Source organism: Paroedura picta, chromosome 3 (genome assembly GCF_049243985.1).
Source record: "Paroedura picta isolate Pp20150507F chromosome 3, Ppicta_v3.0, whole genome shotgun sequence".
In the NCBI taxonomy this organism is placed as follows: domain Eukaryota; kingdom Metazoa; phylum Chordata; class Lepidosauria; order Squamata; family Gekkonidae; genus Paroedura; species Paroedura picta.
In genome coordinates, this window is record NC_135371.1 from 105,285,838 (window position 1) to 105,299,080 (window position 13,243).

General features: G+C 43.4%; 1 protein-coding gene across 2 annotated transcripts in view; it reads left to right on the plus strand.

Moving 5' to 3' along the window:
* AFAP1L1 (actin filament associated protein 1 like 1) overlaps positions 1–13,243 on the plus strand; it is an 87,649-nt gene that overhangs the window by 50,371 nt on the left and 24,035 nt on the right. For both annotated transcript variants that reach the window (XM_077327080.1, XM_077327079.1), the window contains exons 2-7: positions 1,699–1,827; positions 5,699–5,782; positions 7,152–7,249; positions 9,404–9,515; positions 10,597–10,695; positions 11,899–12,110. In XM_077327080.1, coding sequence (XP_077183195.1) covers positions 1,699–1,827; positions 5,699–5,782; positions 7,152–7,249; positions 9,404–9,515; positions 10,597–10,695; positions 11,899–12,110 — 734 coding nt within the window. The remainder of the gene's footprint in view (positions 1–1,698; positions 1,828–5,698; positions 5,783–7,151; positions 7,250–9,403; positions 9,516–10,596; positions 10,696–11,898; positions 12,111–13,243) is intronic.

Genomic DNA, 13,243 nt, shown 5'->3' on the forward strand with positions numbered 1-13,243 from the left:
CTAGAGGGACCTGTTTAAAAACTGTCAGCTCTAGGAAACAACCTTATAATTCATTACTCATCAAAATAAACTGATATTCCTACCTTATTTATGTAGACCTTACAGTTAGGCCTTTTCATTTAGTGAACGAAGCCAGCAACTATGCTTCAACTGGTTTTTTCCTCTTTAACATGTCTTGGCTTCTTCCCAAACTACATACATTGTTATGATCTGGTGGTTGCTTAAAGCAGGTGGATGTGTAGACTTGGCATTAATAATATTGTACTGAGGTCCTTTGTTCTGTTGGAGATGGAGGCCTTTAGATTTAAAAACTTTTCTTCAATACCCAGAAAATATTATTTCATTATTGCCTAACTCTAAAAGATGTTGTCAAAAGTTGTGCATCCTATTAAAATAATCTCTGGTCTAGTTTTTCTAGTTCCTTGTGTCACAAGTAAAGGTAAAAAGTTGTCAGATCACATACCAGAGATGGTACCATTGTCCACTCCAAACACTCTATTCCAAACAGTTAAGGGCACTTTAGATGGGCTGCAGTTTCCACTGATGTCCCCCCTTCTGCCGCAGCCTGTTTAATGCCCCAAAATTTCGTTCTGTTGTTCAGTAGGCCATAGGAACAATGCCGGGGCAATGTGGGAGAGAGGAATTGGTGGAAACCATAATCTCCTCTTAATCCTTTGAAATGTGTGGCTGAATACAGATCCATATGCCTGAATACACTGCATATGGCTGCCAATGCTGCATGTCCCACTCCATTCATCCAGGGGACCTGTCACTCTGCTGGTTCCATCAAGTAGAAGAGAGGATGCTGGAGAAATGGGGTGGGGTGTACAATGTTGGCAGGTTGTCTCTAAATTTACAGGTACTGGCACCTTCTCTTGATGACAACCTGACAATCAATCAAAACCTTTAAAAAAGGTAAAGGTATCCCCTGTGCAAGCACCGGGTCATGTCTGACTCTTGGGGTGACGCCCTCTAGCATTTTCATGGCAGACTCAATACGGGGTGGTTTGCCAGTGCCTTCCCCAGTCATTACTGTTTTACCCCCCAGCAAGCTGGGTACTCATTTTACTGACCTCGGAAGGATGGAAGGCTGAGTCAGCCTTGAGCCGGCTGGCATATAAAATATGTACAGACAGTATATATGGAAAGATGGACACAAAATCACAACATCATCATGCAGTATAAAAGAACAGATAAACAATTTTAAGAAAACAATTTAGAACTAGCCTTAATAATATCCTCTAAAAATTTGGCAACCACCTTTGTAATATCTGGGTCACTGTCATTTAAAAGGAGCTGGCACACAGTCCCTTTTCATTATTCTTGTTCTGCAGGATGGTTGAGAGAAATCTCCATCGGGATACTTTATGAAAAGGGCATTCTAAAATTATATACTGTATTGTATTAGGCAAGCCCATACCACAGGGGCAAAGCCTCTCGTGCAAAGGGATATGGCGGTACCTTCCAAACAGGACCTTAGAAGGGAAGGCATTGGTATGAGCTAGCATAAAAGCCCTGCATTGAAAGGGAGCATCTAATGTACAACCTGACAACCTTAATCAGGGAAGCCCAGAATTGATTTTTCTCTTTCTTCCCCTTCTGGCATTCTTTTATCTACTAGTTCATTTCTTAAATTCTACACGGCACTGGTAAAGTGGCTAGACTCTGATGGTGTGCCCTTCCCTTTTTTGCCCACAGTGTTGGATCAACTACTTCCAGAGCTTAATGTACTCCTCAAGTTGTTGGACCACGAATACCTGAGCTCCACTGCAAAGGAGAAGAAAACAGCAGTCTCAAACATCTTACAGAAACTGCAGCCCCCCGCAGGTCAGAAAGTCTTGCTTCTATTTTTATTCCTGCTCATCAACCCTTTCCTTATCTCTTTCCTTCTGCTATTTGTGCCATTTTTAAGAGCCAATCAACTCTAATGTACAAGGGAAATCAACGAACCAATCAGTAATTTCTTACTGCCATGGACCTGCAGAATCAAAACTACAGTATATTAACAGAGTGCTTATAAGAATATATATACAATATTTTATGAAGAGATATAAAAAAGCAGATGTGTGTCACTAAATCAACACTGTACCTTGGTAGATTCTGGCAACTCTGCCTGAGGGAAGCTCTCCATTCTTTCCCTGGTGTAAATATAGGCTTCAGTCTGTCAAGGACTCATGTACAAGCTGTAACTGTGAAGGAATGGGTGGGTGAGTTCTTTGGGTTCCTGTCAGGATGGTCCTGGAGGATTCTGTAGGCAAAAGGCTACATCTATCTGCACTCTTCCCATAGGAAATGGATTCCAGGCATAGGGCCAAATCCACGGTGTGACACCAAGTGAGAGCAGCTCAAGGGTTGTGGTGATGGTCAGTTTTTATTTAAAAATCTGCATAGGTAGAAGGGTCAAAGTGCTTCTCTCCCCCACTCCACACACACACACACACACACACACACCAAGACCTCTGTCTTAATTGAGTCCCATGCAGCTGCTTCTTCTGTCACAGCTTACCCAGATTCTGATCTTATGTGGTTCTTAATAATAATAATGCTTAGTGTTTGTTTAGGTGCTTCATGGGCTTTTTCTTGTTATAAACATTAAAACTGCTCTGTAAGGTAGGTGAGTATTATCATCAGATGTCAGATGAATGGCTGAGCCATAGTTCCAAGATCTAGCCTAGGCTATCCAGGTCAGGGCTAAATCCATGGGTTCAGAGGACTTTAAGTCTGTTGGGGATAAGAAACCTTATCCCTATCAGTTCAAAGAGATTAGAAGATCACATGTTTGGTTCCATTCATAAAATGCAAATTGTAGGCTCCTGCAATCTCAGTATGCCTCAGGGCTGTGCAGGAAAAGGAGAGGTTGTTAACCTTTCAGCTGCCATTGAGTTTCACTTATTGCAAATGGGCTTCCAGCTGGGGGTTGCACTAGATGATCCAGGAGGTCCCTTCCAACTCTATAATTCTATGATTCTAGCTTTGTTGTTGACATTTTAAGGGAGGTGTTTCTGAGAGGATGCATTAAAATGTTAACAATAATAATAGTACATGTCTATCCAGGAATTGAGATCACAGGGAGAGGCCCTCCTGACTGTCCCAACAATGAAAGAAGCTGGTCTGATGTGCACAGGAAAGAAGCTTTTTTGGGTGGCAGCCCACAGTTATGGAATAACTCCCCAAGAAGTGCCTGGTCCACTTTTGATCTTTAGGAGGCAGCTAAATATGGTTTTATATGGGGTTGCATTTGATTAATTTAACCTCCTCTATTTATTGGTTCTAAATTGCCATTTTAATTATTTGTATTTTATGGGGTTTGTTCTTTTAATATTATAATTTGCCTTACGTTTTGTAAGGTAGAAAGCAGGGAGTCTGTTTTGAATGGAAGAACTGTTCTTTGTACCCCCCCCCTCTTTTTACTAACTAAAGGAGTCCCAAAGCAGCTTACAATCACCTACCCTACCTCTACCCACAATAGATGCCCTGTGAGGCTGGCTAGACTGAGAGAGCTCTGAGAGAATTGCAACTGGCCCAAAGTCACCCAGCTGGCTGCATGTGGAGGAGGAGTGGAGAATCAAACCCAGTTCTCCAGATTAGAGGCCTCTGCTCTTTAACCACTATACCAAGCTGGCTCTCAAAGAAAAAATTAGTGGATGTTGAAGGGTTAAAATATTCTCCTTTTATTACCTGGCCTTGAGGAATAAACTGAGTCCACACAACCCAGCACTTTCTGTTTTATGGATGGTGTTCTTTGTTCTGTTTGAACACTGAATGGAAGAAGCTACTAATTCAAGTGTCTGAGCTCTAGTTCAAGTCACCAATAAGGCTCTCCTCAGAGGTTAAAGGATAGCACTTGCTGTATATATAGAAACAAGGGCAGGATGTAAAGTGTTGTTTAGCTTTGCAAAAAGGGGAGTCTCCTTCTTTGGCTGTGCTTTTTATTATGAAGAAAGTAAAATAGGATGTTGCACCTATGATATTGTGGGGTCTAAGTATTCCACCTGCTCCTGATTCTTTGTTTAATAGTTATTTTTTCATAATGCTGAGTTTAGCCCTTTATTATGACTCCCTCTGGTGGAGCATTCCCTTCAAAGGGTGTCCTCCATCTGACCTTGAGGAGAAGAAATTAACAAGCATTAAACAGTCCTTGGCAAGAGCTCCCTGCACTACCCTTTTTGATTTATCTGTGCCCTGTGGGTACAGGTGAAACTCTTCTCAATATTTATGAAAGCTTTCTGTGCATGGCAGATGAAACAGCAGGCTTTCAAAGATGGATAATATCCCCCATTCAGCGTTCAGTACCCCATATTTTCTAAGAAGATAGCAGCACTTTTACCTCTTAGGATATTATTGGATGGATTTCATAATAATAGGAAATGGAGCAGGCTGCCCATTAAATGTTATAGTCATAGTGTGTGTGTGTGTGTGTGTGTGTGTGTGTGTGTGTGTGAGAGAGAGAGAGAGAGAGAGAGAGAGAGAGAGAGAGAGAGATGGGGGGCACCTGTAGCTCTTGAACTCTCCTCTCCGTCCCCAAACAGTGAGAATATTTGGCTCTGCTGTAACTGGACAGGAATTGCTCTGTTTCCTGAGGAAATATGTGTTCTCGGTAGTTTTCTGGCTGACCGCTGAGAGAGGAGATTTCCATGGGAAGAATGAATGGCTTCTCCTCCCTCATCAGACAGTGTCTCTGTCATCCCTCTACTATAATACCCATAGGGATTTCAGCCTCCAGGTGGGATCTGGGGATCCCCTGGAATTCCTGCCCACCAGACTACAGAGATCAGTTTCCCTGGGTAAAATGGATGCTTTGGAGGGTGGACTCTATGGCATTGTACCCCACTGAACTACCTGACCTCCCCAGGCTCCACCCCCAAATCTCCAGGAGTTTCCCAACCACCATCCCCACCCATCCCCTGCTGGTGACCATGGGGGACCTGGCAACTCAAATTATCCAGAAGATGTTACTCTTCAGCAGCAGCACTTGAAAATGAGTCCACAGTATGACCACTTCTGGGAGAAGAAGGTGGCTTTTTATTCTTACTTTGTATTCCTTGCTCAGCTCTTTCTCTTATTATTTGTTGGCTTAGGATATATTAGAAACAATGGTGCTTTTCCTTGTATGGAGTTAGTACATGGGCTCTACCTAATTATTTTGGCTGAAATCCAAGAGCCTCCCTCCTTTGGGGAGGGAACCACTTTGATAAATGCAGTTCATCAAAACTCCATTTGGATTTTGTGAATCAGACATGAAAGACTGCATCTTCTGGTTCCTTTGGGTCTACCCTATAGTTTACTTGGTGAAACATTTGCGATTCAGGTTTGGGATTCCCCTATCAGAGGGGAAATCTGTGGTTCTACATTTCCCCATAGATCTGGAACAGAGGTTTTCAAACCCATGTTCCAAAGAAACCACAATTGTCAAACTGTGTCTAAAGGGTTCCGTGAAAGTTTACTGAGGCACCTTCATGAAAAGAGCAGTAATGGCAAACACCAGTTTCAGAAAGACTGTTTCTCCACTATTACAGCTCATATTAAAAATATTTAGGTACATAAGAGGTGAGTATATTTACCGTGGTGCAAACCAAGGGTAAGGTCCAGTAGACTTGGCATGTATGAGTGAAGTGGGCTTGAAGCAAAGTAGGAAAATTCACAGATCTCGAGCAGTCTTTCATGCATCATTGGTAATAATACTTTTTCTGCCTTACAGGGAAGGAGGTAAATTACATGTATGCAAACTCAGCAACGTTACACAATGGCACTAGCTTTGTGGAGTCACTTTTTGAAGAATTTGGTATGTACTGTGAGCTACCCCAGTTTAATGTCTCTTACCCAGACATTTCCTGTTTCCCACATGTGTTTTAATGGTCATTTGTCTGGGATCACTTGTTATTTGGATTTCAAGTTGATGGCTGGAAATCTCCTGGAATGACAACTGATCTCAGGGTGACAGTTGATTTGAAGAAAATGGCCACTTTGGAATGTGGACTCTATGGCGTTATTCCGCTTGGAAGTCCCTGTCCTCCCCAAACCCTGATCTTTTCAGGCTGCACCCCAAAATCTCCAGGTATTTCCCAGCCCAGAGCTGGCAACCTAACTGGTTATGGGTCTATGCTCTGCAGAATAAATCTGTGGCAGTAACCATAGTGCTCTTCTGTGCATGAGTCTAGAAATAAATTTCCTTCTGTCCCTCTAATAATTCTCATGTGACAATTCCATAAGGAATTATGTAGGAACAAGAGTTCATCTATTGCAATAGAAGAGGACTGTCCATCTCTACATGGCACTGAACTGCTTTTTAAATTCAGATGCCTACCAGATTAATATACACTTGATTTACACTGTTGCTATCAAGCAACCCTGTTGGCTTATATAGTATTTTGGAATATATCAGGGGAAATGTGCAAGACAAACTGAAGCAATGCTAATTTGATAGTCCTAAAACAGAAACCTCATTTTCTTCATAATCTCTGCATGCGCAAATCTCCAAAAATTTAATTTGGTTACAAAAAGAAGTCAAGTGGAGAGGAGGCTATGAATTGGAACCACAATGCTGAGGAAGAAGAATTAATAGTTCTACTACAACACCATTTCTCTGAATGCAGAGAGCTCAAATAATCCTAAATTATTTGAAGTTTTGCTAGAGCAAAAAAGGCATGCAAAGTATAGGCACCTGCCTTAAAAAGTACAGGAACAAGAATTACATCACCAACATCATGGCTGGGATTTGTATTTCTCCTGGACCAACAATGTTTTTAGCAATTTACAAGTCTAGTATAGTTTGGCCATAGGTACCATGGTAATGGTTCCTTCTACCAAGTTCTAATTTCCCCAAATGTCCAGAATGGCAGAGAATCAAGATTGGCAGAGAATCAAGAAAGTCCTCAGCACAATTGTATGAGCCAATCCCAGAAGGCTGCTGATCTCCTTCAAATTGGAAAGCAGCCCCTTACTTGGGCCTAAAAAAAAAATCTTTCCCCCATCCTTGCTAGTGATTGAAAAGGATCTAAACACACACATCACTGGAAGTGTTGCAAGCAAAAATAGTAAGAGGGAGAGCAGTAAGTAGAATTAAGAATGAGGAGGCTTTGGCACCCACGGGAGACAGCACATTCACTTCCACTGTAACACTGTTCAGTGTCTGGCTTCTAATGTTCCTTCAGACTGTGACCTGCGTGACCTTCAGGATATGCAAGAGGACGATGGGGATGCTAAAGAAGGCATCAACTTGAAGCTTTCCAGGAATCAGTCAGCTAAAAATGTAAGATGCAACAACCTCAGCTCTATATTACTCCAACTTGGACTATTTGTGGCTTTTTATGGTACACCTCTCTTGGGTGCTTAGTGTCTAGAATGGAGCTGGATAGTACATCAAAAAGTTCTGTTAGGTCTGTAGAGAAGAAGAAACAAATACGAAGCACCGATTGTTGTGAGTTTTCTGGGCTGTGCGGCCGTGGTCTGGTAGTTTAGTCCTTAACACTTCACCAGTAACTGTGGTTAGCATCTTCAAAATGGACTTTGGCATTGAGAGATTCCTATCTTGCCATGTCCTACCTCTGAAGTTTCCAGCCACAGTTACTAGTGATACATCAGGGATTAAACTACAAGAGTATGGCCATACAGCCCAGAAAACACACAACAACCAGTTGACTATGGTAGTGAAAGCCTTTGACAAGTCATCAAATAAGAAGCAGGTTACAGGGTGGGTGCAAAATACAACTTTCCACATCAACCGCAGGGTATATTGTTTTGGCATTCATTTCACTTTTCATGTGTTGCGTGTAGATTCATGGCTAGGGTTAGAACACATTGGCAAGCATTGTGAGCATGCATGCTGGTGCTACATTCCCTTCCATATACATTTCAGTGATGAGCATGCAATCCTAAACAAAGTTTGAGTCCTGTGGCACCTTGAAGACCAACCAAGGTTTAATCTTTGGTGTGCATGCAGATACATGCACACAAAAACTTATATTTTGAGAACCTGAATAAAACTTGGTTGGTCTTAAAGCAGTCAGCCAGAAAACTACTGAGGACTCAAACTTTGTTCTGTTGCTTCAGACCAACGTGACTACTTACCTGAATCAATCCTTAGCAGTTAAACTGTGTCCCTTAGAGTCAATGAGCTTAGAAAGGCTTGATTCTGTTTATGATTACATTATAAGTGAACTTCTGCTCATGTCCTGGTCCTTTTCTTTAAAAATGCATATGCTCTCTATGACCATTTATGATCTGGAGGTTTGATGCCAGGCTGCAGGCTGGAGTTTTATTCATGGCAGGTTGCCCCACCTCTTCCTGCACCCACATGGGGGAGCATTTGGCCTGGTGCGCCTCATCCTCCCCCAATTTGTGCTCCTGCATGGGAGCTGGGCCAGTGAACTTCCCAGTGCATAAACGGTCTATGCCTCTATGCAGAGAGGCAGGTGCAGTTATAGAAGTATGCTGGGTGAGGTAGGAGACACAGAATCGTTCTTTTAAAATAGAAAGTTGAAGGCTTTAAAAGAGAAAGTTGTTCTGAGCAGGCATTCCATAGTTGCCCCACTAGATGGCTTTTTGCATTGCTTACTCTGAAGGGGATAATAGGATAAAAGAAATAATGTATGTATATTATTTCAACTCTTATTTATGTCTCTCTGTAGCCCACTGGTGAGTTTGGGGGCAGATTGCCAGGTCTGTTCAAAAAGAGGATGGAGATAGTTAGAAACCTACATTTTGAGTAGAGAAGGAGTAGGCTGTTTCTTGGCCTGGTTTGAGCAGTTCTTGTTGCTAGCCATCCTGCTAGCCATTTTAAGAAGTCACTGCCCATGCTCCCAGGGGGATTTTGTAATGCACAGCCAGACACACACAAACACAGACAAAAAGACCCTGGTCAAGATGAAGTAACTTTATTCCCTGTGCTGAAAGGACCTTGGCAGCCTGCCTGCTGTCTCTGAACACTCCTCCAAGCTCTCTATACTACCCTCAAATTGTTGGTGAAATCCATGTGGTCTTGGGAAATAGTTCAGTGGTCTGAACCTTTTTGGATAAGCCTTTCATTTTCTGATTTGCCAAAAATGGGCCCCTTCTTTCCTATGAGCCCCCTGAAGTAACGTTAGGTACTGGTAGAGGACAGGAAGGCCTGGAGGATCATGGTCCATGGGGTTGCAATGGGTCGGACATGACTTTGCACCTAACAACAACAACCCTGCTTACACAGACATTTATTTTATTTGTTTGTTAGACTTTTAGCTGCCTTTCCTAGCACTGCTGGCCCATGGCAGTTTAGACATTAGACATATAAGCAGAGAGCGATCAGCATGGCCAGAATATTAGACATGTTTGTTTGAATGTATCCTATCACTAAAGTTTTTAAATATGTGGTCATGTTCAAATAGCACAACACACCTGCCCTTCCTTCCCTTCCCCCCCCCCACAGGTTTCTGGAGAGCCACCCCCACCTTTGCCAACGACCCCTCCCCCTGAAGATTACTATGAGGAAGCTCTGCCACTGGGCCCAGGCAAAACCCCCGAGTACATCACCTCCCACAGTAAGTGTCTCTGGTGAGAGGGGGGAGAGAAACAGCCAGCTGTCTCAGTCTTGGCACAGCTTTGTTTTCAAGCACTCCCATATCAGCCTAAGAAAACAAAGGCTCCTCCTAGGGATCTGACAAGTGACAGGCTTATAATATGCATGCCCCAGGGAGGAAGAGCATTATACGGGAGTGGTGGGGGGGGGTGGGGGGAGTGCCACACTCCTTTTCCTGCTTCCCTGCCCTCCCTGGTCTGTCAGATGTCACAAGCAGTTGTTTGCACAGACAAGCCAGGAAATGTATTAATAAACCCTGAGTGGCAGGAATGTGAAGGGCCTGTCTAAGAACTGTCTTTCTCTCAGCTTGCCTGACAGATTAGGGGAGGGCCCAGAAATGAACCTAACACCTGCTCTAGTTTTCAAGACTGTGTAGTCCTGGTGGCCCTCCAAAATATTTTCTAAACCATACTCCCTGGGTATGAACATAGAAATTAAAACAATTGCTTGGAAAGTGGGGTGTCTCATGGCATAGGCCCTGTGAGCAGCTTCAGGAATGAGTGAGGAGTGCCATCCAAGATCGTAGGAAAGGCCTGCCTCAGCCAAGCCCAGAATTCGGGAGGCTGTGGAGAGAAGTGAGGAAGAGCAGGTTTTGGTTCTAGAGAGACAGCCTGTCCTGTGCACTGAAGCGGCGGGGGGGGGGGGGGAGGGAATGGAGGAAGGGGCAGGAGTGGGTTCCACATCAGTGCATGAATGGGAAGTATCAGAGAATCATCAAGAACCAGTAGGCTTTTCCCAAACAGGAACTGGGGAACTGTGTCACTTGGTGCTCTCTGCTGTGGTGTCTAGTAGCCATGTGGGCAGGTGCAAGGAGATGATTTTATAGAGCTCTTTTGTCCCCCCCCCCTTGCATTACCTGTCTCTTTTTATGATGTCACCGGCAGTAAAAGCTTTTCTGTATAGTCTCTCCAAAGTTAGCCCAGTGCAAAGGCTCTGAATTTGCAGTACATCTCAGCACCACCTTCCAACAGAAGCCTCTCTGCTACAGACTGGAAATCTTTCTTTGTGCAGCTGTCCAAATGTCCTATCCGCTTTATCTACAGATAGCTCCAGTCCCCCCAACTCAATAGAAGATGGATATTATGAAGATGCAGATAGCAACTACCCTGTCACCCGGATGAATGGAGAACAGAAGAACTCTTGTAGGTAGCAAAGATGTGTGGTGGGAGTCTATAAGTCTTAGTGCAGGGAACTGACATACCTGTTATGTGTGTTACAGAGTAATAGTAAGTGATGAGTATCAGCTCCTCTGGTGCTTATGTGTTGTGGTTCACCATTAAGCCTTTCATTCAGCCACAAAGTCTATCAGATAGACCCACATGAATGTGCACGTCTTTCAATACTCCTATTCAGAAATGACCTGACTCTGCAACATTTTGTAGCTATGGAAGTTGGGATTGAAACAAGCAGTTCATCAAGAGCTCTGTGCTATCAGTGGGCCATATATTTCTGGCTCCCACACCAAGACCAACAGCCAAGCCCACAGCCTCTAAAATCACTAAAGTTCTGCCTTGTTGAAATCCCTGTCCTAGGTCTCTCTATACACAGGATCCTAGATCTTTTTCAAGTCCTTGAAAAAGATTAGTTCCATCAGAGTTCATTGTAATTTACAAGAAGGTTATCAGGAGTTGTTACTGATAACAACTGAATTACAAAAATCGTTTGACCTGGTATGTATATTTTACCTAGAGCCATGTTTTTTTTAAAAACTAAAGCCTAACTGGGAAAAGGCAGTGAAAACTTTGAATATTTTGTAAATTCAAACCAGGAGTTTATAAGGGAGAAACAGACTGGAGTGTATTAAGACATGATAGCAAGCATATTTCTAAATGGCATAGTGAAATCTGGCTCCAATTGAGGCAGAATGCATGTCTCCAGATTCCTTGTCTGTAGATAATCTGTTTGCAGACAGTCATCCTGTAACTTCTACCTGCTTTGTTCCAATTAGGCAAATTCTACACTAACATCTACAGTGCTGAGATTCACAAAATCCAGTCAAAAAAACTGCAGGAATCTTTTTTTTTTATGCCAAGAATTGGAAATTAGCCAATGAGTATTGTAGGCAAATTCTGAAAGAAAGGGAACCGTGAAGGGCACTTGTTTAAGAAACTACTATCACCTGTCAGATAGCTTATGATATAACAACAACAGGTATATATAACGGGTCCTGAATAGTGCAGGGGGTTGGACTAGATGACCCATGAGGTCCCTTCCAACTCTATTATTCTATGATTCTAGATAGGAGAACTACCCTCTGGAAGTATAGATGGGGTTTTTCACTCAGAACATGGTTAATTTGGGCAGGTACATCCTCAATGACAGAGAATGTCTCTGCTCCTTTGTAGACAATGATTCTGATGCCATGAGCAGCTCCTATGAGTCTTACGACGAAGAGGAAGAGGACGGGAAAGGCCAGAGACTAATGCACCAGTGGCCGTCAGAGGAAGCTTCCATGAACCTGGTGAAGGACTGCAGGATTTGTGCTTTCCTGTTGCGCAAGAAGCGCTTTGGGCAGTGGGCCAAGCAGCTGACTGTCATCAAGGACAACAAACTCCTAGTGAGTTGGTGGCTGGTGGAATGCCGGAGAATGTGGAGGAGAGCAGGAAATGTTTTAGGGAGGAAAGCCAGAGCAACTTGGTAATGGCTGAATAATGCCTTGGGGTCTGGGAAGTTTAGGTAGGAAAAGCCTTCTTTTGGGGGCACAGGCTCTGCTTGTTAAGGGACTGTTGCTGAATATGAGAAACAGAGGGCTGCTTGGGATGGAGTTTGTGAGCATGCCATATAACATGTCACGAAGCATTCTTCAGGTAGAAGCTACCTGGTATTCATTCCTCAAAAAAATAATGGGACGTTAGAACAGCACTGGTGATACAAACTCACTTTTGAAACCTACGGCGGCAGCTGTTTTGGAGCAATAAAAAGGGCAGAGGGCTCAGCATGCTGGCTTTACTGTAATTTTGATCACCCTTCTGGGGGTAGATTTTTCTACTGTAAAAGCAGGGATGCCAACCTCCAGGTGGTGGCTGTAGATCTATTGGGATTACAACTGATTTCCAGGTGCCACTTATCAGTTCGTGGAAGGATAACACACACTGAGGATGGCAAAGGCACTTCATATAAATTCTGTATTTCATTTGCAGACAGATCAGAGCCAAAATGAGCCCCAGAGTAATACAACTCATTGTTGAAACTGAACTTCCTTTGTCATCATCAGATTGTGTTCTCTTTTTCTTCCCTGGTTGTTGGTTGGTGGGCCTCTTCCTTTCTCATTGACAATGCAAGTTCTGGAAGATGGACTCTTCCACTGGAGACCCTCCCCTCCCCAAACCCCACCCCTTCAGGCTCCACCCACCAAATCTCCAGGTATTTCCCAACCCAGAGCTGGCAATCCATTGTAAAAGTACATACCCTTAAGTATGTAGACTGCCAAGTTTGGCTGTAGGTTAAGTAGGAAACTTTCCAGTACATTTTGAGCTTCTGTGTATTTTTGTCTAGTTATAGCAGCCATTCTCAACAGGGGGTGTTTGGACCCCTGGGAGGCCCTGGCACACTTGAAGGGGGCCACAGACTGAAAAATGTAAGAACGGGAGCCCAAAGGGGGCCCTGGTAACTGCACCAGTGAAATACCCCTTTTGTCATGCATGACATTAATTGCCAGAAAGTTTGACTTTCGTCAAGGAAGGGAAAGAA